The sequence below is a fragment of the Ciona intestinalis genome, chromosome 3 (genome assembly GCF_000224145.3).
Source record: "Ciona intestinalis chromosome 3, KH, whole genome shotgun sequence".
Lineage (NCBI taxonomy): Eukaryota > Metazoa > Chordata > Ascidiacea > Phlebobranchia > Cionidae > Ciona > Ciona intestinalis.
Genome location: NC_020168.2, coordinates 4,555,145 through 4,581,549, shown reverse-complemented (window position 1 = coordinate 4,581,549; position 26,405 = coordinate 4,555,145). Strand labels below are relative to the sequence as shown.

The following is a 26,405-nucleotide window of genomic DNA, read 5'->3' as shown; positions in this document are numbered from 1 at the left end:
CGGGTTACTAAATTTTCAGTACTACAATGAAAAAAGATAATCACCAACAAAGTTGTGTAACTCGATAGCAGGCATGAGGTGTACGAAACAGAACATCTGTGTAATAACAGGTGTCGTTGCCTGCCTCACATGAATAATCAACTTATCGTTTATTCATTCTGACAGTCACCTGGGACTTAACTCCTAATTATCCTAACTAAATAATTGCCTTATTTATCACAAATTACAGTAAATAAACATTATTTATCACAAATAACAGTAAATCAAAGGTGCAAAATATTCGACAATGTTCGTCACTCACCCAATCCACAACCTCTGCATCAGTTCGAGTAATTTTCTCGCCTTGTTTTGTTCCGTTTGTAAACATAGTAAGATCACAATGACCATTATCGTAGCGCAAGGTCACATGTTGCCACGCATCAGTGGACACATAGTCGCTTGCAACGACCATATATTTTCCGTTGTACACAGCTTTTAACTGACTACAACAAATTCGGAATAAGCAAAGTTAAAAAAATGGCTGCTTCAAAGCAGGCGTAGTGTGCAGAGTGTGACATGATACCCATGTTGTAACTCACTGTAATTTTTGCCACTAAAGGTAAAACATTACTTAAGCTTCCTTTTTTGAAACGGCTACCTTGATGACACATTACCTACACCTCACTTTTTGGTATGGTAACATTTTAGTTAACTTCTGTCATAGTGGCTTATTTAAAACTATAAAAAATACACCAGTTTTAAAACAGAACGCTGCTACCATTTTGTGTGTATTTGTCCTTGGGCGAGATAACTAGCGAAAAGTTGCTATAGTAGTCTCCTATGGATTATTCAAATAACCGGCCAATTATAAAAAAGTTTGCCCAAAAATAATTATCTACAAAGTAATCATGTGGTAACTTGTAAGCAGTTAGGGAATAGAAAATATAAACTGTCATTGCCCCATCATGCAAATATATAAAGTTGAATTTATTCATTAAGCTCTGGTTTGTGCTTTCTTAGGTCACTAACACTTACAAAGTAACATACTTGGTAACTCGTAAGCTGGCACGAGTAGTATGAACATCCATGTTATAACGACTGTCGTTTTTTTATTCAACTAACCTGTTCTCAATATACAGACATATAGATGTCCCATCCAAAGTACAAAACAATGGTTGTACACCACGGGTTGCATTTTCGGAAAGTTTAAACCAGATTTCTATGGTAAAGCTCTCTTCAACATGGAGATCATATATATTTGGTAAGATCACATGGTTTGTTCCATTTAACTTAATAGCGGTGTTAACGCTGCAAAAAAACAATAACAAAATTGAAAGTTAAAAAATAGTTCTACTACTAAACATTATAAAAAATGCTATAAAATGTTAAGTCAATATAACACAGTGTCTGTTTCATACTGTTGGAAGACACCTCAATACGACAACTGACCAACAGGTACTTTTTTGTCTAATAAGCTACTGTGCATAAAGTGCAACATAACACATGTTCTCTCATTGTTCTACGAACACACTAATTTAAGTCATCTCACCGTTTAGTGCATTTCACTTTAAGTTGGGACCAAATAACATTGGGTTGACGAAATGATAGAATCCCAACTCGGCCACCGGTATACTTTGTATCATACACAGGTCCTGTGTCAACTATTAGCTTGTCAAGGTGGGTTATCACAACATGGATGCTACCAACTGATGGTCTGGTGACATAAATGAAAGATAGTCAATTATTTATCTTTGAATGACAGGGCATCTACAGTTGTTATAATAAGGGTGTTCTGTGTATATAACATGTGCCTGCTTTACAAATGTAACTTAGGAATTACAACATATGTAACTTTGTGGCGATTTGTGTCACACTGTAGACTTAACCCTTACAAAACGAAACAAATTGAAAAACATTACTAAAAATTTATGTTTTTTTAAGCTAATTTTTTGCTTTTAAAGCATTAACAGTAGGCACCAATGTAATGTAACAGGTTTTTATAGAAAATTCGAATTTATGGTAGAGTTTGCATACAAATGTACCTGTGCTGAATAGTGAAGAGATAAGGAGTTTTAGCTTCCCAACCTATCAATGTAGGTTCATGGTATATGAGGTCAACCTGGTTAGTTGTATCCGATGTATGCCATATTGCGTCAGCAAGGTTAATGTGGGGGCCTGTGTTAGAATCTACAACCTAGCGAAAGTTGGTTTGGAGTTAAACCTTATATTTTGGGTGGGAAAAGTTAAAGTATCATTTTACTAGTTTTATTTTTAGGTCAGGTGTGCGCAAAATTTGCCAACTCAGTGGTTACTAATGGGTTGTCCAAGACTCCAAATTACGAGCCCCACTTAAAAAGATAAAAAAAAATTCCCCAAAAACAATCACCCACAAAGTAACATACTTGGTAACTCAAAATCTGGCATGAGCTGTATGAACACTCATGTTATAACGACTGTTGTTTTCCAGCTACGCAAGGATTAAGTAATTTGCATTCATTTATTTATTCATTTAAGTATTACAAATACAAAATAATATAATTAACACTAATAAACCACTTTCCGCATGTATAATTATAACATGCTAAGAATAAATAAATAAAAAAAAGGATTGGTTAAATTGTGGCTATTAAACCCTAAACACATCATATTTTAGGAAAAAAAAACTTATTAGTTAACAAAAACTGCAAATTTATTTAATACTACCCTATAGTAAATATAACATGCTAGAAAAAAATAAACGAATGAGCATTTGTTAAAGTTTGACTGTTAAACCCAACAATTAAAACAAAAATTATACACCTCAGATAAAAAACATATTTTTACACATTTTTTAAAACATATTTCTTTACACCTCAATACAATAGTACCTTTATCTGTAATCCCTTGAGTCCAGTTTTTCTCGCATTTTGATCTTCGCTGTTGTGTTCATTCATCCACATTACGACATAAAAATGTTTGTTGTTTTGGTAACAAAACACAAACCCAACATAGTTTCCCGCACTTGGGTTTTCATTGACGAAAAAGCTCCCAGTGTAATCCATTGAACCGTAACGCTGATCACCAATCAGCATTGCAGGAAAAGGAGTTGAGTTTGGTTGGGACACCGACTTACCCTGTTTAAGATTTTTAAAAAATAAAAAATTTGAACAATTTTTTTAAACCTAATTTTTTTTTCTAAAATTTCCCTTTTTTCCACTTTTTTGTAGTTTTTGACCTTTATTTTGAAATGAATTAACTGTTAAACAAAGAAGAATGAAGCCACTATACATGTCGTGCAATAGGGCGTTTTGTTATATCGTTGTCATGGCACTATAGTATATTCTACTCTACTGCAGAAAAGGAAAACACAAAGGCATACATCCTTTTCTATAAAGGTAGGTCCTATGCCCAAGCACATTATTGGATCTTAGATTTAGCTCATAGTTGGCCCAACACCCTAAACCACTTCCATATAAATAGGAATGATATTGATAAACTATAATTACCAGAATAACTCAAATTCTAACAAAACTCCTATTCAAACCTTGTGTGTGACTTTCCATTGTGGAAGTGGTGAACCAGTGTGAAGATTAACTTCCATATAAGGAAGTAGAGTGGTTGATGAGATCGTAGGATCAGCGATGCAAGTATCATCCACATCCAAAATCCCGTCTCCATCATAGTCATCTTTGCATGGGGAATCTGAAAGAGTTTTTAGGTGACTTATCAACCAGTTGGGAATAATTATCTTTCTCATGGGTATAACATATACAGTAGGTTGGTTGCGGGAAAATGGAAGACCTTTTTACTCCATTTTATTTTTCATTTGGTAGTAAACAAAAAGCGCAACCGTATTGTGAATTGATGATCATTAAATCATAAACAACAGGATGAACAGATACTACAAAATAAAAACCATTTCAACGAACTAGATTAGTAAGAATATATTTTTTTTGAGAATAATTTTTTTAAGCTTTGTTTTTCTTTTTTTACATGTAGATAGGTTAAGTACCACTGGCGCTATAAAAAGGTTAATTTTTATTTTTAAATAACAAAAAAAAAAAAATTAAATTTTTTTAAGCTACCATCTTCAACATTGGTATCCACAGTGAACGGACAATGATCAACATCATCAGGTTTCCCATCGTTGTCTGCATCATCATCGCATGCGTCACCCACTCCGTCCCCATCCCAGTCCGATTGTGAGGGGTTGGGAACATAAGGGCAGTTGTCAAGGAATGTAAGGACACTGTCACCGTCACTGGAGAGGATAAACTTGTTTGTGAATGTAGCTTGCTTTATTCTCGCATGGCGGGAAAACGGTAGTTGTAGCATGGATGTACTGTTTCATACACTTCATGCCTGCTTACGACTTACCATGTATGTAACTTTGTGGGTATGTTTTTTACTAGGTTGGAGAAATTGCTTTTAAGTGTCTTGCGCAAGGACACATTTGTCTGCAATCATAGCAGGGACAAGCCTTGAACCCATAACCTCTAGGTTGCAGGCAAGCATGCTAACCACTGTGCTATGGCGGCAAAAATACAAAAACTGGCACCTCTAACACACTGATAAAGTTTTTATTTTCAACATGGATGACTGGCTTTTTTCAAAAGGAAATTATACAGCAGGTACCACAAAGACACAGAAACATTTTAATAAAAAAAGGTGAAAATAAACATGGTTAATGCGAAGTGTTGTATAACTTAAAAAAGAGAAAATAAAAACTTCTAACAACTTATAAAAAAAATCGTTATAACTTACGCATCTTTCCCGTCATCGCAAGCGTCCCCAACACGGTTCTGGTTTTTATCAGATTGCCCGGAATTGGATCTAAAAACGCAGTTATCGCACGGATCACCCACTCCATCATTATCTTTATCTGGTGAGGTAGTAACGTTCTTATCCAGAGGGCAAAGATCAGTAGTGTCTGCTTCGCCATCGTTGTCAGAGTCAGTGTCACAACCGTCACCCAAGCCATCTCCATCTGTGTCAGCGAATTGCCCGAACAGATAGGGACAAGTATCGCATGCGTCACCGTACCCATCACCATCGGAATCCACTTGGTTTCCAGTTGGATTGTAATTGGGGACAAGTGGACAGTTATCCTAGGTTTAAATGAATGTGACTTATTTATCCTATTGTGGGGCAATGGCGGATTTTATATTGTGGGTATTCTGTTTTTATACAACTTGTGACCGCTTACAAGTTACCATATATGTAACTTTATGGGATATTGATTTTGATCTAAAACTTTTTACAATTGTTGTTACATGTGTCTTTAGGCAAGATATTTATTGGCAATTACTCCTTTTCATGTTGTTTAAAAGTAAAAAAATGATTACCCACAAAGACACCTGTGTTAAAACTACTATCGTTGCTTGCCAAGCGCAGATAAAAAGTTACATTTATTCATTTATTTAACCTAATGACAAAAAAATAATAAACAAAAATGCTTTTAAAATGTTCTTACATAACACAAAAAATTATTTAGCCTATAAATACAATAGTGAAGGTCAGACCAATTAATATAAAGATAAGAATAAACAAAAAAATTGACAGTCGTTTGACAAAATTGACAGTAACTTACTGTTAGTAGATCAATGATCCAGAAAGAAAAAAGTTACATAGTTAGATTCATTTATTCATTCAAGCAAATGACACAAAATTATTTGGAGGAAACACGTATGATTGCACTGCTCCTCTCACCAAATGATCCGGGATGAAATCATTATCATCATCTTGATCACAATCATCTCCCCTCCTGTCTCCATCTGCGTCCTCCTGACCACTGTTAGGGATCCCGATACAATTATCCTCCGCGCATGCAACATAATCACCACAGGGAATGAACAGATCAGGTTGCCCGTCGGAATCGTTGTCGACCCCACATGCACTGCCGGGCCCGGCGAACCCAGGCGGACACTAAATGCACAAAAAAAATCACCCAAAAAATAAAATTAATCACCCACAAAGTAACATACATGGTAACTCGTAAGCTGGCACGAGGTGTATGAATCAGAACACCCCTGTTTAAAGAATGTCTTTTTCCGGCCATGCAAGGATAAGGAAAGGTACATTCATTCATATTAGTAGCACGTTAAACTTGAAGTATGTTTTATTTTAAGCTACTTTTTATATTGTGTTTTAGGAAAGTATTTTTTTAACAATTTTAATTGCGTAAAAGTAATAAGCAGGAAAAATAAATTAAACTTTTAAAAAAATAAATTTTACCGTTTTATCACTTTAGCAATATACATTGATGCAATAGGGTGGGGAAGACGGGACACTTTAGCGCATAGCATTCAAAAATCCCGATTGTATTTCAAACAATTATGACAGTCAATGGGAGTTGAAGCATACAATTTTTAAATTCTTTAAATGTTTGTTGTTTGCTACCAAATTAGACGAGAAAATAAAATGAAAAGGTGTCCCATCTTCCCCCACCCTACTATATACATAATTGATTAACATAAGCATTGCTAATATAAAACAAACTCTAGATTAAACACCACAAGGTAACCACGCACCTCACAAACAGCATTATGGTTGCTGACCGGGTCACATGAAGCAATAATATCACAACCCCTTCTCACACTGATTGGAATACATGCATCAGGTTCATGACACTTGGTGTACCCGGTCCCTGTGAATCCAAGAGGACACTGCCCACATGTGTAATTGCCCTGCAGAATTAAATGTAACAATTGGGTTATGACTTTTTTATGTATGGCTGAAAATTTTGACAACCCATAAGTGACCACTGGGTTAAAGCAGTTGCTTGCCCAAGGACACATACATACCCAACAATTATAACAGCGACGAGAATTATAAAGATATAGTAAAATACAAAAATATCAGTTGATTATTTTTATATTTACAGATTGTGAGACACATTATCTTTTAGGTTTGATTAGAAGCTTTTTTTCTGCAAAATTAGGCAGACCTGTGCATAAATAATATATGACCTTTCATCTGCACAAGGTATTTTACAGTATAACAGTGCCTTTAGTTTACAGCAACAAAAATGATTTATTTTCAAAGGTTTGCAAATTTATTTCGTTACCATAGTGTTGTTGCACTGCACCAACGGATCACAAGTCCCTGATTCATCACATTCATTTATATCATTGCATATCTGGATTGTCTTGGTGTCCTCAAGTCCAAACCCAAAGTAAGGGTCGCTATGGTAACCAGATGGGCAGCCATTGCAGTAGAAGCCTCCATATGTGTTCACGCATTGTGTTTGGTCCACACATGGATTTGAAAGCATGCACTGAATAAATGAATAATGAATTTAAGTTATTTGTCACCACGTGGCTGGGCAACAAAAGTCATTATATATCTGTTCTGTTTTATACACCACAGGCCGCTTTTGGTTTACCGATTGTGTAACTTTATTATTATTTTTTAGGATTTTTGGTTTTAAACATGTGGCTGACAAATAATACAACCCATAAGGGACACAGAGTTGGAGCAATTGCTGTTAAGTGTCTTTCCCAAGGGCACATGTATGTCAAAACTGACTTAATTTATCCTAACCTCATCAATGTCACTACATGTCTCTCCATCTCCAGTGAAGCCTTTGGGGCAATCGTAACATTTGAAACTCCATGTTTGGTTTGAAGCATGCCTTATATTAACACACTGTACACTGCGGAAGCATGGTGAATGAGGCATGGGCCTGTGATAGGATACAATATATTAGTAAGTAAGGTGTACAATAGGAAAATTGTGAGACAAATTTAGTGGCCACTTAAGAATAAACAGATTTTAAAGGGTAGGGGTTTCAGAATTTTTTAAAGGATATTAATATTGATATAGATTATCAAAACTACTCTTGAAAAAGGTAAAAAATTCTGACATGAGATTAACAGTTAAAGTTGGGACTTTTGAGTGAAAAAATGTTTTAATTAAGGCTACAGTATAATAGTTTAACACTTACAATCTTTATGGCATCCCTGGCACCTATCAGCCCCATCTGGTGACCACTCCTGTGCAATGCATGGCTGACAAAAACTTGCTCCAATACAACTTTGGGAGCCTAAGTATAAATAATGATGTAACTTAATATTCTTCGCGTGACGGGGCAACTACAGTTATTATAACACAGGTTGCGTTTAATACACCTAATGTCCGCTTAGGAGTTATCGCACATTGTGTGTGATTTTTTTTAAAGTATTGCTGACAATTTGGGACTACTAGTTTAAAGAAAATGTTTAGAGAAAACACTAACCCCTATAACCACTAACCCCCTAACCATCAACACCTAACCCCCTAACCTAGGGGTTAGTGGCTAGCAAATAAGGTGGGGGGGGAGATTCTTCACTAGCACTGAAATTGTTGTTAAGAGCACTTGTTACTGTACCACGGCATCAGCCAAACAACAACTTTAAAACTTTTAACAATTTGGAAAATTCTAAAAAAAATTGTTTCAAAATTCTTTGAGGGTTTGAGCTAATGCTACATTTTTGCCAAATCAAAGTTATAGTAAATGTGCTGTTTACCTGAAGTACATGTCTTGCATGATGTAGAACCATGAGTGTCACTATATGTGCCTGCTTTACAATCAATACAAACACCTGTGAAAGTCCAAGAATGCAGTCATTTTTCAAAAGTTTTTTTATTAATTTGTATTTAATTCTTACTGTAAGCTTTTATGAATAATCTATTGTAAGTCATCCGATAGCAAGACATTTTTACTTATATTCGACTGTATTTTGACACTATTTGCATTGTTTATATATATATATATATTCATCACACATATAATTGAACAATTTTAATTAGGTTTACTAGCAGGGCAACAATAGGCATTATAACATGGGGATGCTGTTCTATACACCTCGTGCCCGCTCACGATTTAGCACATAAAAATGTTGCAGACTTCGGCATTGCAAATCAGTAATGCTACCTCGAATTTCAAGGTCTGTTACCTGGTGTGTTTGCATCTGAATAGGAACCAGGCTCACAAGGTTTCTTCGTGCCACTTGTGCATGAGTGCCCAGGTTCGCACACAGTGCACGGAGAGCACATGGTGTCATTGCAACCAGCAGTGTATGTTAAAGTGGGGCATGATGTTGCTAAGCCATTGCTGCAAACCTGAAGGTTGTTTTTCTATTATAGTTTAATTTTATCCTATAGGGGTAGGTCCTACAGCAAGGCACATCATAAAACCTTAGATTAAAACCCAAGTTGGCCTATTATCTTGAAACACAGGGTGCTAGAACTCATTAGCGACCACTGGAGAGAACGTAGAAGCATTGTCTTATTGAATGAATGTAACTTATTTTATCCTCACAAACAACAGTTGTAAACACATGCAATCTGTTTCATACACCTCGTGCCAGCCAAAGAGTTACCAAGTGTGTTATATTGTGGCGATTATTTTTTGCGGAGAATTTTGTCTATTAAGTGTCTTGCCCAAGGACACATATTGCTGTCAATGGTATTGGTATTCAAAATCTTATTTAGCCTACTCACGTATCCCTTCAAGCATGTTGAACATTCTGCTTTTGCTCCAAATGAAAACTCAGTAGGAGAACGTCCACAAGTTTCGTTATAAACAGAATTCAATGAATCTATGTTGTGAGATCCAACTGTTGCAAAGTCAGCACACCGACCACAGGGTAGCTTCCTACCATCCCCAGGACAGTAGTATGACGATGGACATCTGTAACATTTGCTGTTTTCTGTCAACAAAAAAATTGGTTAATTTCATTTGACAAAATTTCCTTTTTTTGAACATAATTTGCTGTTTTTTATTAAAAGTATGAGTTTAAGTTACATTTATCATCTGTAGAGCCTATTAATATACAACAGTGCAATGCACTATTTAGCCTATTATATAGCATTACCCTACAATCGTTTAAGTGGTACACCCAATATTAAGCATATATTAAAATGAAAACTTTGTTGGCCAATTTCTGAAACTATATTTCACAATTTATGGTAAGCAATAAGCTGCAATAAATTATTTAGCTTTGTTTTTAAAGTCAAAGCATTTGTTAACCACTCGTATGTAACCTAACAATATCCTATAATTTGTGAATGTTAGATCCAGGGGTTAATAAATACAGTACATAAAGAAATGGCAGGAAAGGCCTTTGGTTGTATAGTATTAAACAGTAACACAGTATCAAACAGAATATACATGCAGTATCCATATCCACATACATTGCTTCTACATTTTTTATTTTTTATTTGTTTTATTTTTGTTTTACTAACTTACTTTTTGGGAAATTATTAAAAAAAAAAAAAAACTTTTTGGTAAATTAGTAAAACAAAAAATATAATTTTAAGTAAAATAAAAATAATTAACTTTCATAAACAAGTAAAATAAAATTTTTTTTTTAATAAAATATCAAAAATCAAGCCTTGAAAAACGATTACCTCTCAGTCTTATCTCTTCATTACATCCATACATCTCCATTCTGAGTCCAATTCCACCAACCCAACCTGCTGGTAATAACCTCACATATCTTGCCAGTATTTCAGGACTTAGCATGTTCTTTGCTATGCTGTTGGAATCATTGTTTCCAGGTAACAGGATGCTATCATTTATAACAGTGCTGTTGACTGTGGTAACCATAGCCATTGTAATTGGGAGAAATGGGAATGGGGAAGGGGTGGTTGGCTGGGCAGTGTGGTTGCTTGTGTTGGAGTAAGGTGTTGTTACTGTGGTTCCATATTGCGTAGAACTTGTTGTGCTTGTGGTGTCTGTAAAATACAAAATCAAATATCGTTACATGTAAAACATTTTTCTGGGGAAAAGCATTTGCTGGTATGTGGTATGTGGCCTAGCTGTATAAAACTAAATTAAGTGATCTTACATTTAAAATTTTTTGGAGGAAGCATTTGCTTGTAGTTTGCTTAGCTGTATAAAGTTAACAGAATGAATATGCCAATGTGAACCAGTGAATATGAGAATTTATTAAAAATTTCAAACCTACAATATGAGTTATGACTGTAGTTAGGGCACTCAAAAACTTAGTAGTTCGCCAATAAAAAACAAGTCTATAGAATAAAATACCCATGTTATAACTTTTAAAACTACTCGCTATAGGATGACAAATAAATAAATTAGTTTTATTTATTTAGTCAAAAAATAAATATCTTTTAACACACAAACCATTTGATAGGAAGGGTCGGTCTGGTACGTAATTAACCCAAGTAATGCCGTCACTACTGTAGCTTAACATATACTTTGTAATGAAAAAGTTAAACTCTGGAGCTCCCTGTGTTGAAATGGCTGCGATTCTCATAAGTTTACCAAGATCAACCTGTTGTAAAACAAATAGATAAAGATGTTTAGTGGATAGGAGCTCATGTTGTAACCAGGGGTGCTGGGTATGCTGAGGTTACTGCCATTGGTGGGTAGTTGTATCTTTGAGCAAGACGCTTATTGGACATTGCTGCACATTTATTGGTTGTCCATAAATCATTGATACAGAAAAAATCAATCACTCAAAAAATATATAATGTGCTACCATATGTATGAGTTAAAATAAAAACTGCCAACTAATATTGTATCATCTAAAAAATAAGGTGTAACTGCAATATGTGAAGCAATTAGACATAGTACCAGACACCAGCAAAATTACTTGAAGAGTTTATTGACAATGATTTAATTCTCAGAAGGCACACAACACAGAAAACACACCACACACATATTTTACTTAGTATTCCTATAGTACAAACCTGTATCCATTGGTTCAAGTCATGTTGAGCAGGCACCCATGCACCGTGTACATTAGTAGCACCCGTGCTCTTACCAGGGAAGTTATTAAGTCTAGCAAAGTGTGCATGTACTATTGAGCCACATACACCATTATCAAGTTCAGAAGATGCAATAATGGACCGGTGTGGAATGCGGCAACTTTCAAAACCCAAGGCCTGAGAGCATTCTGTGGAAATTAAGTGAATTAATAAATATTGCATATTTAATAAAAGTTATCGTCTAATTTCAGAGTCATTTAATAGTTACAGAATGTTGCCTGGAACGACATGTCAAACAAACATTTGAAACAGGGGTGACATATATACCAAAGTTTTATGTCTAAAAAAGAATTTACCCTGCTGTTCCATTTTAAACAAGAGCCAAACTTCTAAGAATACTGCTTTAAATTATTTAATGAGGTTCCTTTGTTTGACGACTGTATATTTGCAATTCCAACCCATGTTTTGGTAAGAAGACAAAAAAACAGACACCTTTTAGAGCACCTTAAATATTTTTCAGCTTGATTACTTAAAACTAAAACAAAGATATTAAGTTTCCTTAAAATATAAATCACATCTATATAAATATCCACACACCATATTCTTTGCTGTAGTAGCCAGGTACCCTCATGTATAAGTTTGTAACCTGCGTATTTTGATCTTTGATCACACTGATGTAATGATAAGTAGGATCTCCCAGTACATCGTATAAACATGTTTCTGATATCTGAAATGGAAGGCTTACAACTTAATATATAATAAATATTTTCATTTTTTTATCCAATTTTATTACTACAACAATGTTTTATACTAATAGTTAGAAATTAAACCACAAATTTATGGTCTGGTTCACAGCCTTGAAAACATTAGTTGCATTCTACTTTGATAAAATAATATAACTTAAGTATTATTTCCAAAACTATTTGATAGGGGTTAAGTTTAGTTACAGCTTAGAAACCGATTTAAATTATATTTTATAATCATTATGTCACATGTTTTTGCCAAATTTCATTAGTCCAATAAACCCACTTTATAACTAATGCATTCTTTATCATTAATCTAAATTGTTCCCGAAATTGGCCAACAACAAATTTAAAATCAAAATCAAAGTATTTTTTTGTATGGTTATTCACCCACCTCAAGTGTAATATTAATAGCTCTACCCAATGATGGCTCGCCACTGTCGTAAGCTGCCAGTTCAAACTGCAAGATGTTTGTATCATGTGATGAACTAGAGTTTCCACCACTGTAAAAAAAATTAAAAATGTATAAAAAAAGATCTAAAGAACAAACACAGCTTTTGGTGAGAAGTAATAACTCAAAATCTAATAGAACTAGCGGTTTTAGTCAAAAAATGACGCTAATTTGATCTTATTTTTTGTCTGAAAAACGCAATAAATATTACCAAAAAAAATTGTTTAATGTACATTATACTTGTAGCAACAGCAAAATAATATTGTCTTTACCTGATCAATATTTCTGAAGCAACAAAAGAAACAAGAGCGTTTGGTGGACTGTCGGCATCTGTAACGTTAAATGAAGCAAGAGGAAAATCTATGGACAGTGGAGGACGCACAAGAGAAAGGTTTAAACCCGTTGAATTTAAAATAGGACAATTGTCATTTATGTCCGTCACTTTAACTTTCAAGACAAGAGTTCCGTTTCTGTTTGCCACAGTATCCTATATACATTAAACACATAGTTTAAAAGAACATACCGTTTTTAATTCAATCCCCAGTTAAGTTTTAATCAAATTACGAAGCGTTCATGAAACTATGGTGCTGCGATTATAGACCAAAGATCATATGAAAATTACCAGTTTACAAATAAATATCATAAACTGGTCTGGATGTTTGGCACCATGGTAATATAAATATATTAGATAGAACAGAACAGTCAAAGAAAAATTAACCACCAAGAAACAATAAACAAACATTAAATCTTTACTTATCAAGCATATAAGAAGAACACAGTTTGAAAGAATATAATAGTGATTATAAAATATTTTGATCAAAAAATTACTGGTCTAACTCTTGGCACAAAATTCATATTGCAAGGACAACAAAGTTTGGCCATACCTGTATAGATATAGTAAGATAGTGAGTGTCTTGTATTTCATAATCAAGAGGTAACTGAAGATAAACGTGAGCTATATTTTCATTCACTGTGACTGGCGGTGGATTGGTAAGAGCTGTTATTATTGGTGGAGCTTAAAATATAAAAAAAACAAGTTTAAAAATCAGTGTAGGCCTATCCATCTGTTACCATTGCTTTTAAAAAGTGGAAGTTTAGCTTTTTCTGTGGACGCAAATCACAAAATTATATTATTTTAAAACAAAAAGGGTTGGGAACTTCCGAATTTTTAATAGAAATAGTTTAAAACAAAATTATAAGGAAAAAAACTTTTATCTATAGAAAAGGCACACATTTTGGAATTCTTTGCAATTATTGTGTTTAATAAATTATTAAAAAATAACAATTTTATATATAAACACAAAGTGTAAATTTTGTCGAAATATTTGTATTTTCACACCTGGTATTGTAGAACAGTCCAGAAAGGTTTGGGAGCCGACAGTTTTGTTATTTCCCATTGGTGGCGGCATGGTGCAAGAAACTGTGTTATTGCCATCGGTGGAATCTCCAAATCGAAAGTTTCCAAACTCATTTCCATCTTCAAAGTTAAGCAGAAAGGGGGGGCCTTGGCTGGTAATAACATGTAATTGTTAGAAAGGTTTAATGGTGTCATTTATTTAAGCAATCACAGTTATTATGTAAGCAATCACAGTTATTATGTAATAACAACTATTTGTCCCTTCGATTATGTTAGCGAAGGTTTAAAAAAAATTTAAATTAAAATATGTCTCAGTTATGATTAAAACAGTGAACACCATTATGCCCCTTCTACAAGACTAAAAATAAATTCTATATTGAATGTTTCACTGTCCTTGATAAAATTTTTAAATTCACCTGAAAGAGTCAGAGACCCCAAAACTTGCAATGTAACTTCCAGATTTGACATTTTCAGCAACGGTGACGGTGAAGTCAACAGGAGCGCGTTGTGTAGAAGAAGTTGCTGTGGGAGATCAGATATTCTATTTTTTCTTAATTTTTGTTATTTTTTACAGACAGCAAGAGGACACGTACTAACGTTCTAGTCTTGTATTAATTAGTATGCATTTAATAATAGTGTATGGCGGCCTAAATGTATCTAACGTATGTGACTTTGGGGGTATTTATTTGTTGTGGTGTTTTTGGCAGACAATTTGGGCTATCTATAAAAAAACACTGGATTGGAGCAATTGCCATAAAACCTAAAGATAAATATGCGCACAATGGTAACTGCATTAAGTCTTGAAAAGTATTTCTAGAGGTAGGTGCTTTACCCAATGTGTCAGAGTACATACACCAGTCTATTAACATCAACAGTTTCTACATATGTTAACACACACATTGTGGAACAAACCTGTATTGGATACTTGTATTGGAGAAGTGGTGACTTCAGCAGTTGTTAAGGTAGAACCAGATGTTGTACCAGTTGCCGCATTACTACTAGTGGTTGGAGCATTTGATGTTGTACCAGTTGCCGCATTACTACTAGTGGTTGGAGCATTTGATGTTGTACCAGTTGCCGCATTACTACTAGTGGATGGAGCATTTGTTGAAAATGATGTTGTGGTGGATTGGATGCTAGGAACAGTTGTGGTTTGTGCAGCTGGAACATTAATGTTATCATGAAAATAACCTAAATGGCTTTCTTGTTTATTTGTTTTATTAAATTAAGCGAAGGTTTGTCAGTAACAAAATTCCGCAACATTAGCAAGCAAAATAAATTAATAAAAACTTTACAAAAAAACTATGAACATGACTGAATTTCAACATACAGTCAGGATTGCCTTTATCATAGTAAATCCATGATGCACCACAAGATGAATATTATATAGACACATACTAGCAAAATAATCAATGTTAGTTGATGTACAGCACAAAGAAAAATCTTTTTTTTAAACAAACTTTTATAAAATGCATTTATACCTGTAGTAAGAGTGGATATAGCTGATCCATTAACATGAATTACATTGAATGTCACGCCTTTCGTTTCCAAAATAAATTCCGATGTACAATGCTCCCTTTCAACATGAAATAGGTCAAAGTGGTAGATCTCATTCACCTGTGTAAGTTATACACTGTTACTGAAATATATAGCTTTTTGTTAAAATTTTCTGTCCCAGTTTTTGCTCCAAAATCAAAACCAAGTTCCCAAATAAATATTGTAGTAGGGTGGGGGAGAGATGGGACACCTTCTCATTCCATTTATTTGTTACATTTGTAAGTAAACAAAGAACATTTAAAGAATTATTAAACCGTATCCTTACGGCTTCTATAGATCTTTGTTAGTTGTTAAAAACATGATCAAGATATTTAATATTATGTGATAAAGGTGTCCCATCTTCTCCCATCCTACCATACATTTGATTATGAGCAAGAAAATTGGATTTTGACCTTAAACTAAATAAGAAATACAAAACCTACTTACAAACCTCCATGTCAATAAAGATATTTTTTGTTCTTGATGATGTTGTCATACATTGTGAAGCAGATAAAGAACCAGAATCCACAGTAACATTGACATAACCTGAAAAGATTATTATAATTTAAAGCAAAATGAACAGCATGTATACATACATCATTGATTCCAGTTATAGTTATAACAATAACTAAGAAGACTTTTTTTCAAATAGTTAGTCTATAAAGTACACTAAGCAGTAAGTAAAGGTTTCCTAAACTGAGCCTATGCTGCAAACTAAACCAAGTGTGCTATGATTCTATGGTTTAAGATGTATGCCATAAGTGGATAGAAAAAAGCTTCCTCATATTATTAGAATGATAATATTTGGAAATGTTTGAATACCTTGGTCTGGAGGAGAAAGATGGACCTTTGCACACGGGCTATATGTGATGTTTCCATAGTTACTTAGTTCAGCAACCAACACAGTGTTGATGTACAACCACATGTAATCTCCACCGCCTAATGTTATTTCTTCACCACCATTGTAAAGGATACCAGTTCGAACTGAACTTGTGAAACTGGTTCAAAATAGATTGTTTAAAGACACAATTATAGAACAAGGTTTTTTAACTCTTTTGATGTGAACGACATTGTCAAAAAAATTCAAAAATATTCTTATCAAATGCCTTATTACATTTTGTAGTTATAGCCAAACAAAAAATATGCATTTTAAAAAATCAGTATGTTGAAAACAAATCACGATGAACCAATTTAAAGGTTATTATAAAAGTGTAAGAACTCAGGCAAAAGCACACTTAACAATCTATTTATTTCGTAGGATGTAGGTCATAGCAAATAAAAATATTGCAACAGCGAGGTGATGATTAGAATTTTTGGTCTTAAAGTATTCCTTAGGTCTTTTTTATAACTTGGCGCCTGTTGTCTTAAAAAAAGGTAACATTTATTTCGACCAAAGGAAGCATGATTCAGCAGAAATGGTTTAATTTTTAAAACAAGGTCGGATACAGACCCGAAGTTATGCAATACTCCATTACAATCTCTCTGTGATTCAGAACGAAAACCAAGTCCATCCAATGGATAAAACGTGTCGTCAATGAAGCTAAAATAAGAAGAGTATGGCTAAAACATATATAAAAAAGGGCTCTTTTTCCTCTGATAAATATAATTAAAATATCTATATAGATAGACAGGAATATAAAGAAGTTGGTTTTTTAGAAAAGTTTATAACCTATGGTTGGTGTATATGGCTAACTACTCAACTCTGATGTTGTTTAGAACATGTACCTTTTCCCTATTGTTGTTACATTGTGTTTACATTCAGTCTCCTTAAATACACAAACGCTTATAAAGACGATACGAACCTGTATTTTGTGTTACCGCCTGTAGCATTGTTTTGAAGCGTGATTGTGTTTGGTAATAGCTGATTCGTTGCGGGAATGCTTCTGAACCATGATGCTATAGCGTCGGTCGCTGGATTTGCTGACGCTGTGAGCCACGCACCGAATGGACTGCAATTACAGCGCAATTCATTATGTTATGCACTATAAAAACCACGATGACACACCTTGCAACGTAACTTGGATTAGTTGGGTTGATCGTATGCAAGCCGTCAAAATCTGGATGGTAAGCGCTGAAGTCGTAATATTGGATAGGTAATATCCACAAGTTTGTTTCTGACTTGGTTTGTGGGGTTTTTCCTGTTAAATAAATACGTATCAATAATTATGATACATGTTTCGAACGCCGCATTTATTTTACAGAACATTGGCTTTAAAACGCAAAGCCTATATTCCTGGATCGAATTTTCGCTCGCGCAACCTTCGTTATCGTACAGTAATACAGAACAGGAAAACAGCAGAACGTAAAATATTTACAGTGTTCTTGCTTAGTATATTTGCTCCATGGGGTGCACAACGGCAATTAACAAAACAGCAATCGTTCGATTCTACGCTAAGTAACCACCACCGCAGTAAGACGTGCATGTGCAAACAGTAGCAGAGCAAAACACAGCAGTTTACACTAAAATATTATAGCCTTTATGCAGAAATTAAGCGTACAGTGTTATAAAATAAGCTACATTCAACAGTATAAGCCAGTTTGAACAAGTCTGCAATCAAAAGAAAGAAATTCACGGTCAAAAGCTTTACATTGCTTTAAAACCGGACACTTTCTTATACTTGGATTTCGAAACGAGTTTTCGTACGGGCGCGTGGCGCAATGGATAACGCGTCTGACTACGGATCAGAAGATTCCAGGTTCGAGTCCTGGCGTGCTCGGTTAATTTTTCTAATTCGAAATTCAGTTTTTATCTTTTTAATTGTTTCATCGTATTTTTTATGTTGTTAAAACAAGCACGTTTTATACATTTTAGCAAATTGGTTTAAAATACACGAAATTAACAAGAAACTTACTGGAAGCTCAATAAATAAGTTGACCGGAAATAGTTGCAAGACACTATTAAACCCATACTGTGATAACTTTAATTGATTTGATCTACATCAATTTTATTTTGTTATTTACCATATATATGAATACATATCAGGTTATGAGCGGAGCAGATAAATCTGCATAAACGTAATATTTCATATATTTTCGCTTACGAAGTTCGTTACAGGCTACTGCAAGTATGCTAATCTTATTTTGTATGGCGTTATCAGAGCAAATCAAAACCAAGTCAAAAAGCAAGCGCTTTAGCTCACCTTGTGCGTCTTGTATTTGCACCAGAACTGTTTCGCTGAAGGTGCTGCTTGTGCCGTTATAATGTAACACTACATTACACTCGTATAATGTCCCTGGTTCCACGGGGATGAATCGAACGGTTTTCGAGTTTGTGACGTTATACACTGTCGGTGCAGAGGCAGAAGAACAGCTGACATTGTATAAGCTGAAATATAAAATCGCGTAAGAATTACGCTGCTTAAAATTAGATGACTGATATTTTATTTAGATGTTTAATTATAGATCCCATATACAACACTGGAGCTTTACATTGTTTTACCCTAAACATTCGCTCTAGACTACTTTATATTAGCATAGTACACTTCATATACTATAATAGGGTGGGGAATATGGGACACCTTTTCATTATATATTTTTGTCCTATTTTGTTGTAAATAAGAACATTCAAGAATTATAAAGCCGTATCCCCACGACTCCCAGCATAGACCGTTGTTAACCGTTTAAATCACGACTTTAAAATACTTGGACATTATGTGCTAAAGGTCTGTACTAAGGCTGCAACCGATTCGTGAGTACCAGACTTACATTGTGTTATGCAGACAATCTTCTTCGGTTGTCCAACTCGTTCCACATTGCATAACGTTCGTAGTTGAGTTAGATGTAGTGCCATTACCAGCTGCAAAAATCCAATGAATTTAACTAGCTAATAACGTTGTTAATTGTTCAAAACATGATCAGGAAATGTGAGATTTAGGTGGTAACAGTATCCCATCTTACCACGCAGTACTATGTATTTATATATTGAATAAGAGCTGCATATACGCCGCCTAAAACTTACTAGAGTTTTTACAGTTGCAACCAACACTTTCAGCCAGGTCTACACCAAATAAGTCACTGGTTGTATCGTTTAAATCGTAATATAGATACTGCGGGTGGTCCCATTTCATCGTGATATCACAATCCGATGATGAAGTGGTGCCTTTTACGTTTGCTCCACTGAAACAAAAAGGAATAATGTTAAATGGGTTGCGTTATAGAGTACTGTGGGGTAAGACGGGACACCTTTAGCACATAATATCAAAATATTTTGATCGTGTTTTAAGCAAGTAACAACGTTATTTTAGAGTCGTAATGATATGTTTATATAATTCTTTAAATGTTCTTTGTTTAATACCAAATGGGAGAGAAAAAAAAAGAAAACATTTACCATTTTACCCCAACACGCTAAAACTAAGTAAAGCAATCTGAACAGCTAATGAAACAACGTTTATAATGCGATTGGAATAAACCTTGATATATCTCGATGAAAGTCTCACTTTCCACTTTTTAATGACTGTTATAAGATAAAGTATAATTGTATTACAAAACGCACAGTAAATGCCGTATATAATAAATTATATATATTGAATGAATTAGATCAATAATTCACGATCTTATCATACTACACAAAAACTGCAGATTATTACATTAAAAGCCTAATTTGCTTACCTGCACAGAAACAGTTTCGCTGTTTGATTGATCCTTGTAACAAAGTAATCGGGCAACAAAGTTGGCGAGGTCGTCGCTGTTTTGTCGAATAAAGTTCCTGAAGCAGCAGGCGGTTCAATACATTTACCTCCGCTAACGACTTCTCTTATCTGGTACAGAGCCCTCATGACTTCGCAACTGTATAAAAATGCTATCAGTAATTTGTTCGATTACGTTACCCTGAGAAAATTAAGAATTTGAAAAAATGTTACATTGATTCAATCATGACGCTCACAAAGGGCGCAAAAAATGTTTACAGAACTACACAACCCTGGCCCCGCTTTAAAGTTGTTGTTAATTGATGTTTAAAACAGGATTATGTAATTATAGGAGTTTAAGGTGCTAACATTGTTTAACTTACCTACCAGTATACTACAACATTTAGGTTAGTTTGTACTTACAATACAACACCCAAATCATATTTAAGTTCATACTTGCAATAAAACGTATTTCTCTGCATTCGAATTTCAGTGACCGAGTCCGCCACTTGATCGAATGCATTTTCGTCCAAAGTTCTTAACTGTAGATTATCGTTGAGGTATAAAGTTTGTAAAGCTGGCAATCCCTCTAACGGTGGAAGGTGTCGAAGTTGGTTGTTCTCCAACGTAATATGTCGTAACCGAGTGAGCGAAGCCCTGAATGTGTAGAGACGATTAAAAGATTTTGACTAATTGATATTTTTTACTAATTTATTATTTTCGCGTGTCATTTGGTAGTAAACAAAGAACATTTTAAGAGTTATAAAACCGTATCCTTACGACTCTCATAGGCCCTTGGTAATTGTTGTTGTCTAAAACACGATTACGATATTCGGATTTTATGTGCATGTGTCCCGTCTTGCCCCACAGTACTATGACACAAACTTACGTAAACACCCCTGCTTCAATTCGGTCGATTTCGTTATTTTGTAAATAAAGCGTTTCTAGTGATGGCACGTGATCAAACACGCCAGCTTTTAGCTCTGAGAGTTTGTTGTCGTTTAGAATCAAATGTCTTAAGCTTGTCTGACCTTCGAATGAACTCTAAAATTCAAAATATGAGGCATGAAACCTATTCTAATATAGAAACCTATTCTAATGAACTCTAAAATTCAAAATATGAGGCATGAAACCTATTCTAATACAGCATGCGAGCAAAAAACTTGCCCAGTAAACCTGATTATGATAAAATATAGATATATTATAAATTGTTCGAATACAATGCATAAAAACACAACAGGCAATTTAGTTATAATTTAAATATATGACAGCGAGTCTTTAATTGAATAAACAATGTACCTTGTTTACCCTAGCGTGGCGGACAATAAGGAAAGTTCTATACAAGGGGACTCTGTTTCGTACACCTGGTACCCGTTTACGAGTTACCACGTATGCAAATTGTGAGTGGGTATTTTTATGGAGATTTTTTTGTCTTTATCTATATTGATGACAATTTAGAAACCCCATTAGTGACCGGTGGTTGAAATTGAATAAAACAACAAAGAAAGTGAACTATTGACAAACCGACAGTGGGTATATGTGCACAGTAAAATGTGTTTTTACAGAAATTGCAAAAATACAATAAAATAATTGAGTCCTGCATTACCTTTATTACGCTTGAAATCGAATTGGATCTCAGATCGATGGAGGAAAACTTCTGCTTGTTTAACGCTGTTGGATAGTTATGCTGCAGAAAATAGTCATGATACTAAATATATAGTAAATTACTCAACGTATATATAGTAGGGAGTGGGAAGGCGGTACACCTTTAGCACATAACATCCAAATATCCTGAGCGCATTTTAAACAACTAACAACGATCTATGGGAGTCGTAAGAATACGGTTTTGTAATTCTTTGAAATTTCTTATTTTACTACCAAATGCGGCAAGAAAATAGATTGAAAAAGTGTCTCATCTTCTCCCAACCTACTATGTACACTGACAAATATGCGGTGATGTTATATTTTAAAACAAAAATAGAAATAAATTTTCCCGTGAATAAATAACAAACTTACAAATTTATTGTTTCGTAGTTCGATTACTCTAATGGTGACGTCATCAAATGCATCATCAGGTAGTGACGTTAGTTCGTTGTAGCCGAGACGGAGGGAGTAGACGTATGAGGAGTTTTCAAATATTGGGCCTTCTACCAACCGAATAGCATTATTATCAAGTCGCAAAGTGTTGGATATTCGAACGTCACTGAATACCTGGATAATGTAAAAGTGACTTCGCTAGTCATTGCTCTGAACAACCAACTAGTTTGAACTATACTGTCTCGACAACCATGTTGGTTGCTTATAAATTTGGCATTGATATATGTGCTATCAAATCGCTTTACATATATATATATATTGCCTATATACTTCAATCAATGCTAATATACCAAACCCCTATATTTAATTCAAGTAGATATATCTTGGTACACCCTTTTTCATTATAATATTTAAACACTATATATTATTACACAAAATTTCTGTTTTTACCCCTTTTTGTAAAACTTCGATTTTTCCGCCGTTCATATTCATATGTTGTCGTATCACCATGTTACTGAAGGTACACGACACCAGAGTTCTTGCTGTCATGCCCACCATGTGGATATCCTCGGCTTGTACGTCATCAAAAGCTGATCGATGTAAATATTTCAAGCTGTTCCCGTTTAAGTTTATGTCGACTAAAAAGAAGATATTTGCGTTGTGTTAAAAAAATCGTTTAATATAGGAGGATGGGGAAGACGGGACACCTTTAGCACATAATATCCAAATATCCCGATCGTGTTTAAAATAATTAACAACAGTCTATGGGAGTAGTGAGCATACATAAATTGATAATTCTTTGAATGTTCTTTGTTTACAAGCAAATGGGACGAGAAAAGAATTGAAAGGGTGTCCCATCTTCCCCCACCCGATATATGAACAAAGTACATATAGTCATTCACCCTGATAAAAAACGACCTAAATAGAATATCGACGTCGATTACCAAATTTATGCCAGGAGAGCCAATTCACAAATTTGGGTTCTATTAATTACACAATCGATTTTCACTTTGCATTATTAATTATATTATAGTGAGTTTTCAAAGCGTGCTAGGTTTTATTTGCACATATTTTGGAAACAAAATTTTGGTCTCGGTTGTGGAAATTAGTGTCAACTTTGCAAAGAAATACTCGCAGTTAGATTGAGGTAAGGATTTAAGATCCACCATCAGTAACAATGAATGAATGTATGTAAAATACATTAACCTTGCGTGGACGGAAAACGACAGTCGTTATAACACGGGTGTTCTGTTTCATAGGCTACATCTCGTGCCAGCTTGTACGAGTTACCAAGTGTGTTACTTTGCAGGTAATTATTTTCGGGAGATATTTTTTTATTATTTTTATGTATATGGCTGATAATTTGGACAACCCATTAGTGACCCAAGTTTGGAGCAATTGCCGTTGAGTGTCTTGCCCAAGGACACATACGCCCACAACGGTATAGCAGCGAAGAAAACATGCATGGCTATCACCACAACTATGGTGTATAGTTCTTTCCAATCATACTTACGTCCTGTTCTAATAGTTTTAAATCCAAATGATTCCACCGTTGTGATGCGGTTGGTGTAAAGATTAAGGTGATCCCCGATGTTCAAGTTAGAAAACTGGTAAGATCCGACATGCTCTATTCTATTCCTCTCCATGCTGATCGTGTTTCCAGTAGTATAGCCAGAAAAATCGTTGAACTAAACGAGATGATTGTTATAGTTTTGTGGGGTAGGACAGCACACTTTTATAGCAAGTAGTATCCAAATATCCTGATTGTGTTTTAAATAATCGACAAAGGTTCATGGGAGTTGTAAAGAATCCGGTTTCATAGATTTCTTTGAATAATATTTGTTTATACTATTAAATATGGCGAGAAAATGAAATGAAAAAGCAACCCATCTCCCCCCACACTTACTATATAAAAAGGTTTCTGGTGGAACATCTTTTTTAAGACACAAATAATTTTTAATTTTTGGCGCTTTAACATACTCGCAACTTGGTTTATCTTTTTACAATAAAGTAAAATTAACTGTTAAACGCCATAAGTGCTGGAGTCACAATTAATTTGATCTTCACTACTATATTCGAAGGGATAAACGGAGTACATGTTATGTGACAAAATAAATTTAGCCATAGCCTTGGCTTAGCAAATAAATTGTCGCAACAACGTATGAGCAAGCTGAAGACCGACACAATTTAGAATGTAGAGGAATATTTTACCTACCGTTGGGTTGGGAAGATCCGACAGCCAATTATTCTGGAGACGAAAGTATCGGAAATTTTTGTTTAAATGATCGAGAGCGCCATCCTCTATGGTGGTTATTTGGTTCGAGTTTAAATACCTAAAAACAGACTTGCTGTAATCGTACAGAAAAAAAAAATAAAAAAAATATTTTGAGTTCATCGTTTTCAAAAAAAATCATCCAAAACGCCATTCATGAACTACTCAAACTGTTCCCGCCAAAAAACTTACTGCGTTCAACCTCATACTCACAGTTCTAATATCATAGGGCTGTCCTTAAAGGTGTCGTTTAATATTACTCCAATTTTGTTGTTTTGCATATGGAGTTCTTGGAGACTTTCCAGTCCACAGAAAGCCCCTCTCGGTATTCTGTCAATTGCATTTCCACCAATATATAGATCACGAAGTTTCGTCATGTTAAAAAACGGATTGTTGTGCTAAAACAAAAAGAAATATAGAAAATTGTCCATTTTTTATTACAGTTACTTTATGTACATGTTGTTACCGCTAGGTGTATGTATTATAACAGCGAAATATATAGTAGGGTGGGGGAAGATGGAATACCATTTCATTCTATTTTCTTGCGCGATTTGTAGAAAACAAAAAACAAGAGTTATAAAACTGTATCTCCACGACTCTCATAGACCGTTGTTAATTAGTTAGGACACGATCAGGATATTTGGATATTATGCGCTAAAGGTATCCCGACTCCCCTCACCCTACTACTCATCTTTTGTTTTATCTTAATATGACCGCTATAGGACCACAACTACAGGTATTGTTGCCTTTTAAAACAACAAAAATAAAAACACCTGAAAATCACTTTCACACTTATATAGTACAACTGATGTAGTTACTTTGAAATTAAAGAAAACGTTGTTGTTTAGACTCATTCTAACTAATGACTTCGGCAACGCATCGTCCTCTATGGTGACTATGCGATTGTGAGCCAACCATAACTCTGTCATCTTTTCTGATCCTGTCAGGTCACTTTTCTCAACGTAACCGATCTGGTTCCTGAAAATAGATTTTTTGTGAAGCGTTTTAGCTAATAACAGACTGTATGCATTTATCTCATTGAACTCGCGATGCCTATTACAAGTCGCCTTTTTTCTATAGAAAGTGAAAGTTATATATGTTGCATAGTAGGGTGGAAGAGGATGGGACACTTTTTTATGCTATTTTCTTGTTCTATTTGGTAGTAACCTAAGAACATCCAAACAATTATCAAACCGTATCCTCACGACTCCCATAGACCGTTGTTATTTGTTTAAAACATGTTCAGGGTATTTGGATATTATGTGCTAAAGCTGTCCCGTCTTCTCCACCATGTTATATATATAGGTAATTTATAATAACATTTTTGAAGAACAGTTTTTAAACTAGTATACAATTATTAGCAATAAGGTTTTAGTAACTTCCTTACGAGGATAATGCAAGTTCGTTTACAACAGGTAATCTTTCTTTCCCAATAACAGCGGGGGGTACGCTTCGGAACCTGTTAAAATAATTGATCAACTAATAGCACAAAAATACCTGCGTGTATTTTCGAGTGCCAAAAACAATAAATATTGCTATTTAATCTTACAGGTTTCCAGCCAGCTGCAGGAAATGAATCTGTTGTGTGCACAAGAAAACGTCTTTGTGAAGACTTGTCGTCGTCAATAAGTTGTAATGTAATGTAAGGTGACGAAGCAAAGGCATCTGACAAAACGTTTCGGCATCGACGCTCGAAATAGAATTGTGG

At 34.6% G+C, this 26,405-nt stretch overlaps 1 protein-coding gene and 1 non-coding gene across 3 annotated transcripts; one reads left to right on the top strand and one right to left on the bottom strand.

Annotated features, from left to right (window-relative positions):
• Positions 1-1,519: 1,519 nt before the first annotated feature.
• On the bottom strand, positions 1,520-26,405 carry LOC100178764 (thrombospondin-DD). Of its 2 annotated transcripts, XM_009859647.3 has the most exons (45): positions 26,247-26,405; positions 26,085-26,156; positions 25,516-25,675; positions 24,911-25,095; positions 24,641-24,758; positions 23,939-24,113; positions 22,876-23,063; positions 22,405-22,599; positions 21,995-22,075; positions 21,278-21,432; positions 20,845-21,045; positions 20,372-20,548; positions 19,722-19,879; positions 19,469-19,559; positions 18,904-19,088; positions 17,769-17,901; positions 17,566-17,712; positions 17,214-17,303; positions 16,586-16,761; positions 16,215-16,309; positions 15,709-15,844; positions 15,140-15,388; positions 14,644-14,749; positions 14,210-14,379; positions 13,755-13,885; positions 13,143-13,357; positions 12,814-12,922; positions 12,274-12,403; positions 11,659-11,864; positions 11,090-11,240; positions 10,351-10,677; positions 9,442-9,650; positions 8,895-9,060; positions 8,466-8,540; positions 7,900-8,002; positions 7,501-7,642; positions 7,025-7,234; positions 6,489-6,644; positions 5,668-5,883; positions 4,723-5,066; positions 4,044-4,219; positions 3,503-3,660; positions 2,847-3,092; positions 2,022-2,173; positions 1,525-1,693 (listed from the first exon to the last, which is right to left on the bottom strand). In XM_009859647.3, the coding sequence occupies exons 1-45, from the start codon at positions 26,360-26,362 to the stop codon at positions 1,525-1,527; spliced, it is 7,350 nt and encodes a 2,449-aa protein (XP_009857949.3). In that variant the 5' UTR covers positions 26,363-26,405.
• trnar-acg lies at positions 18,408-18,480 on the top strand. The gene has a single exon. It is a non-coding gene; the product is annotated as a tRNA-Arg (tRNA).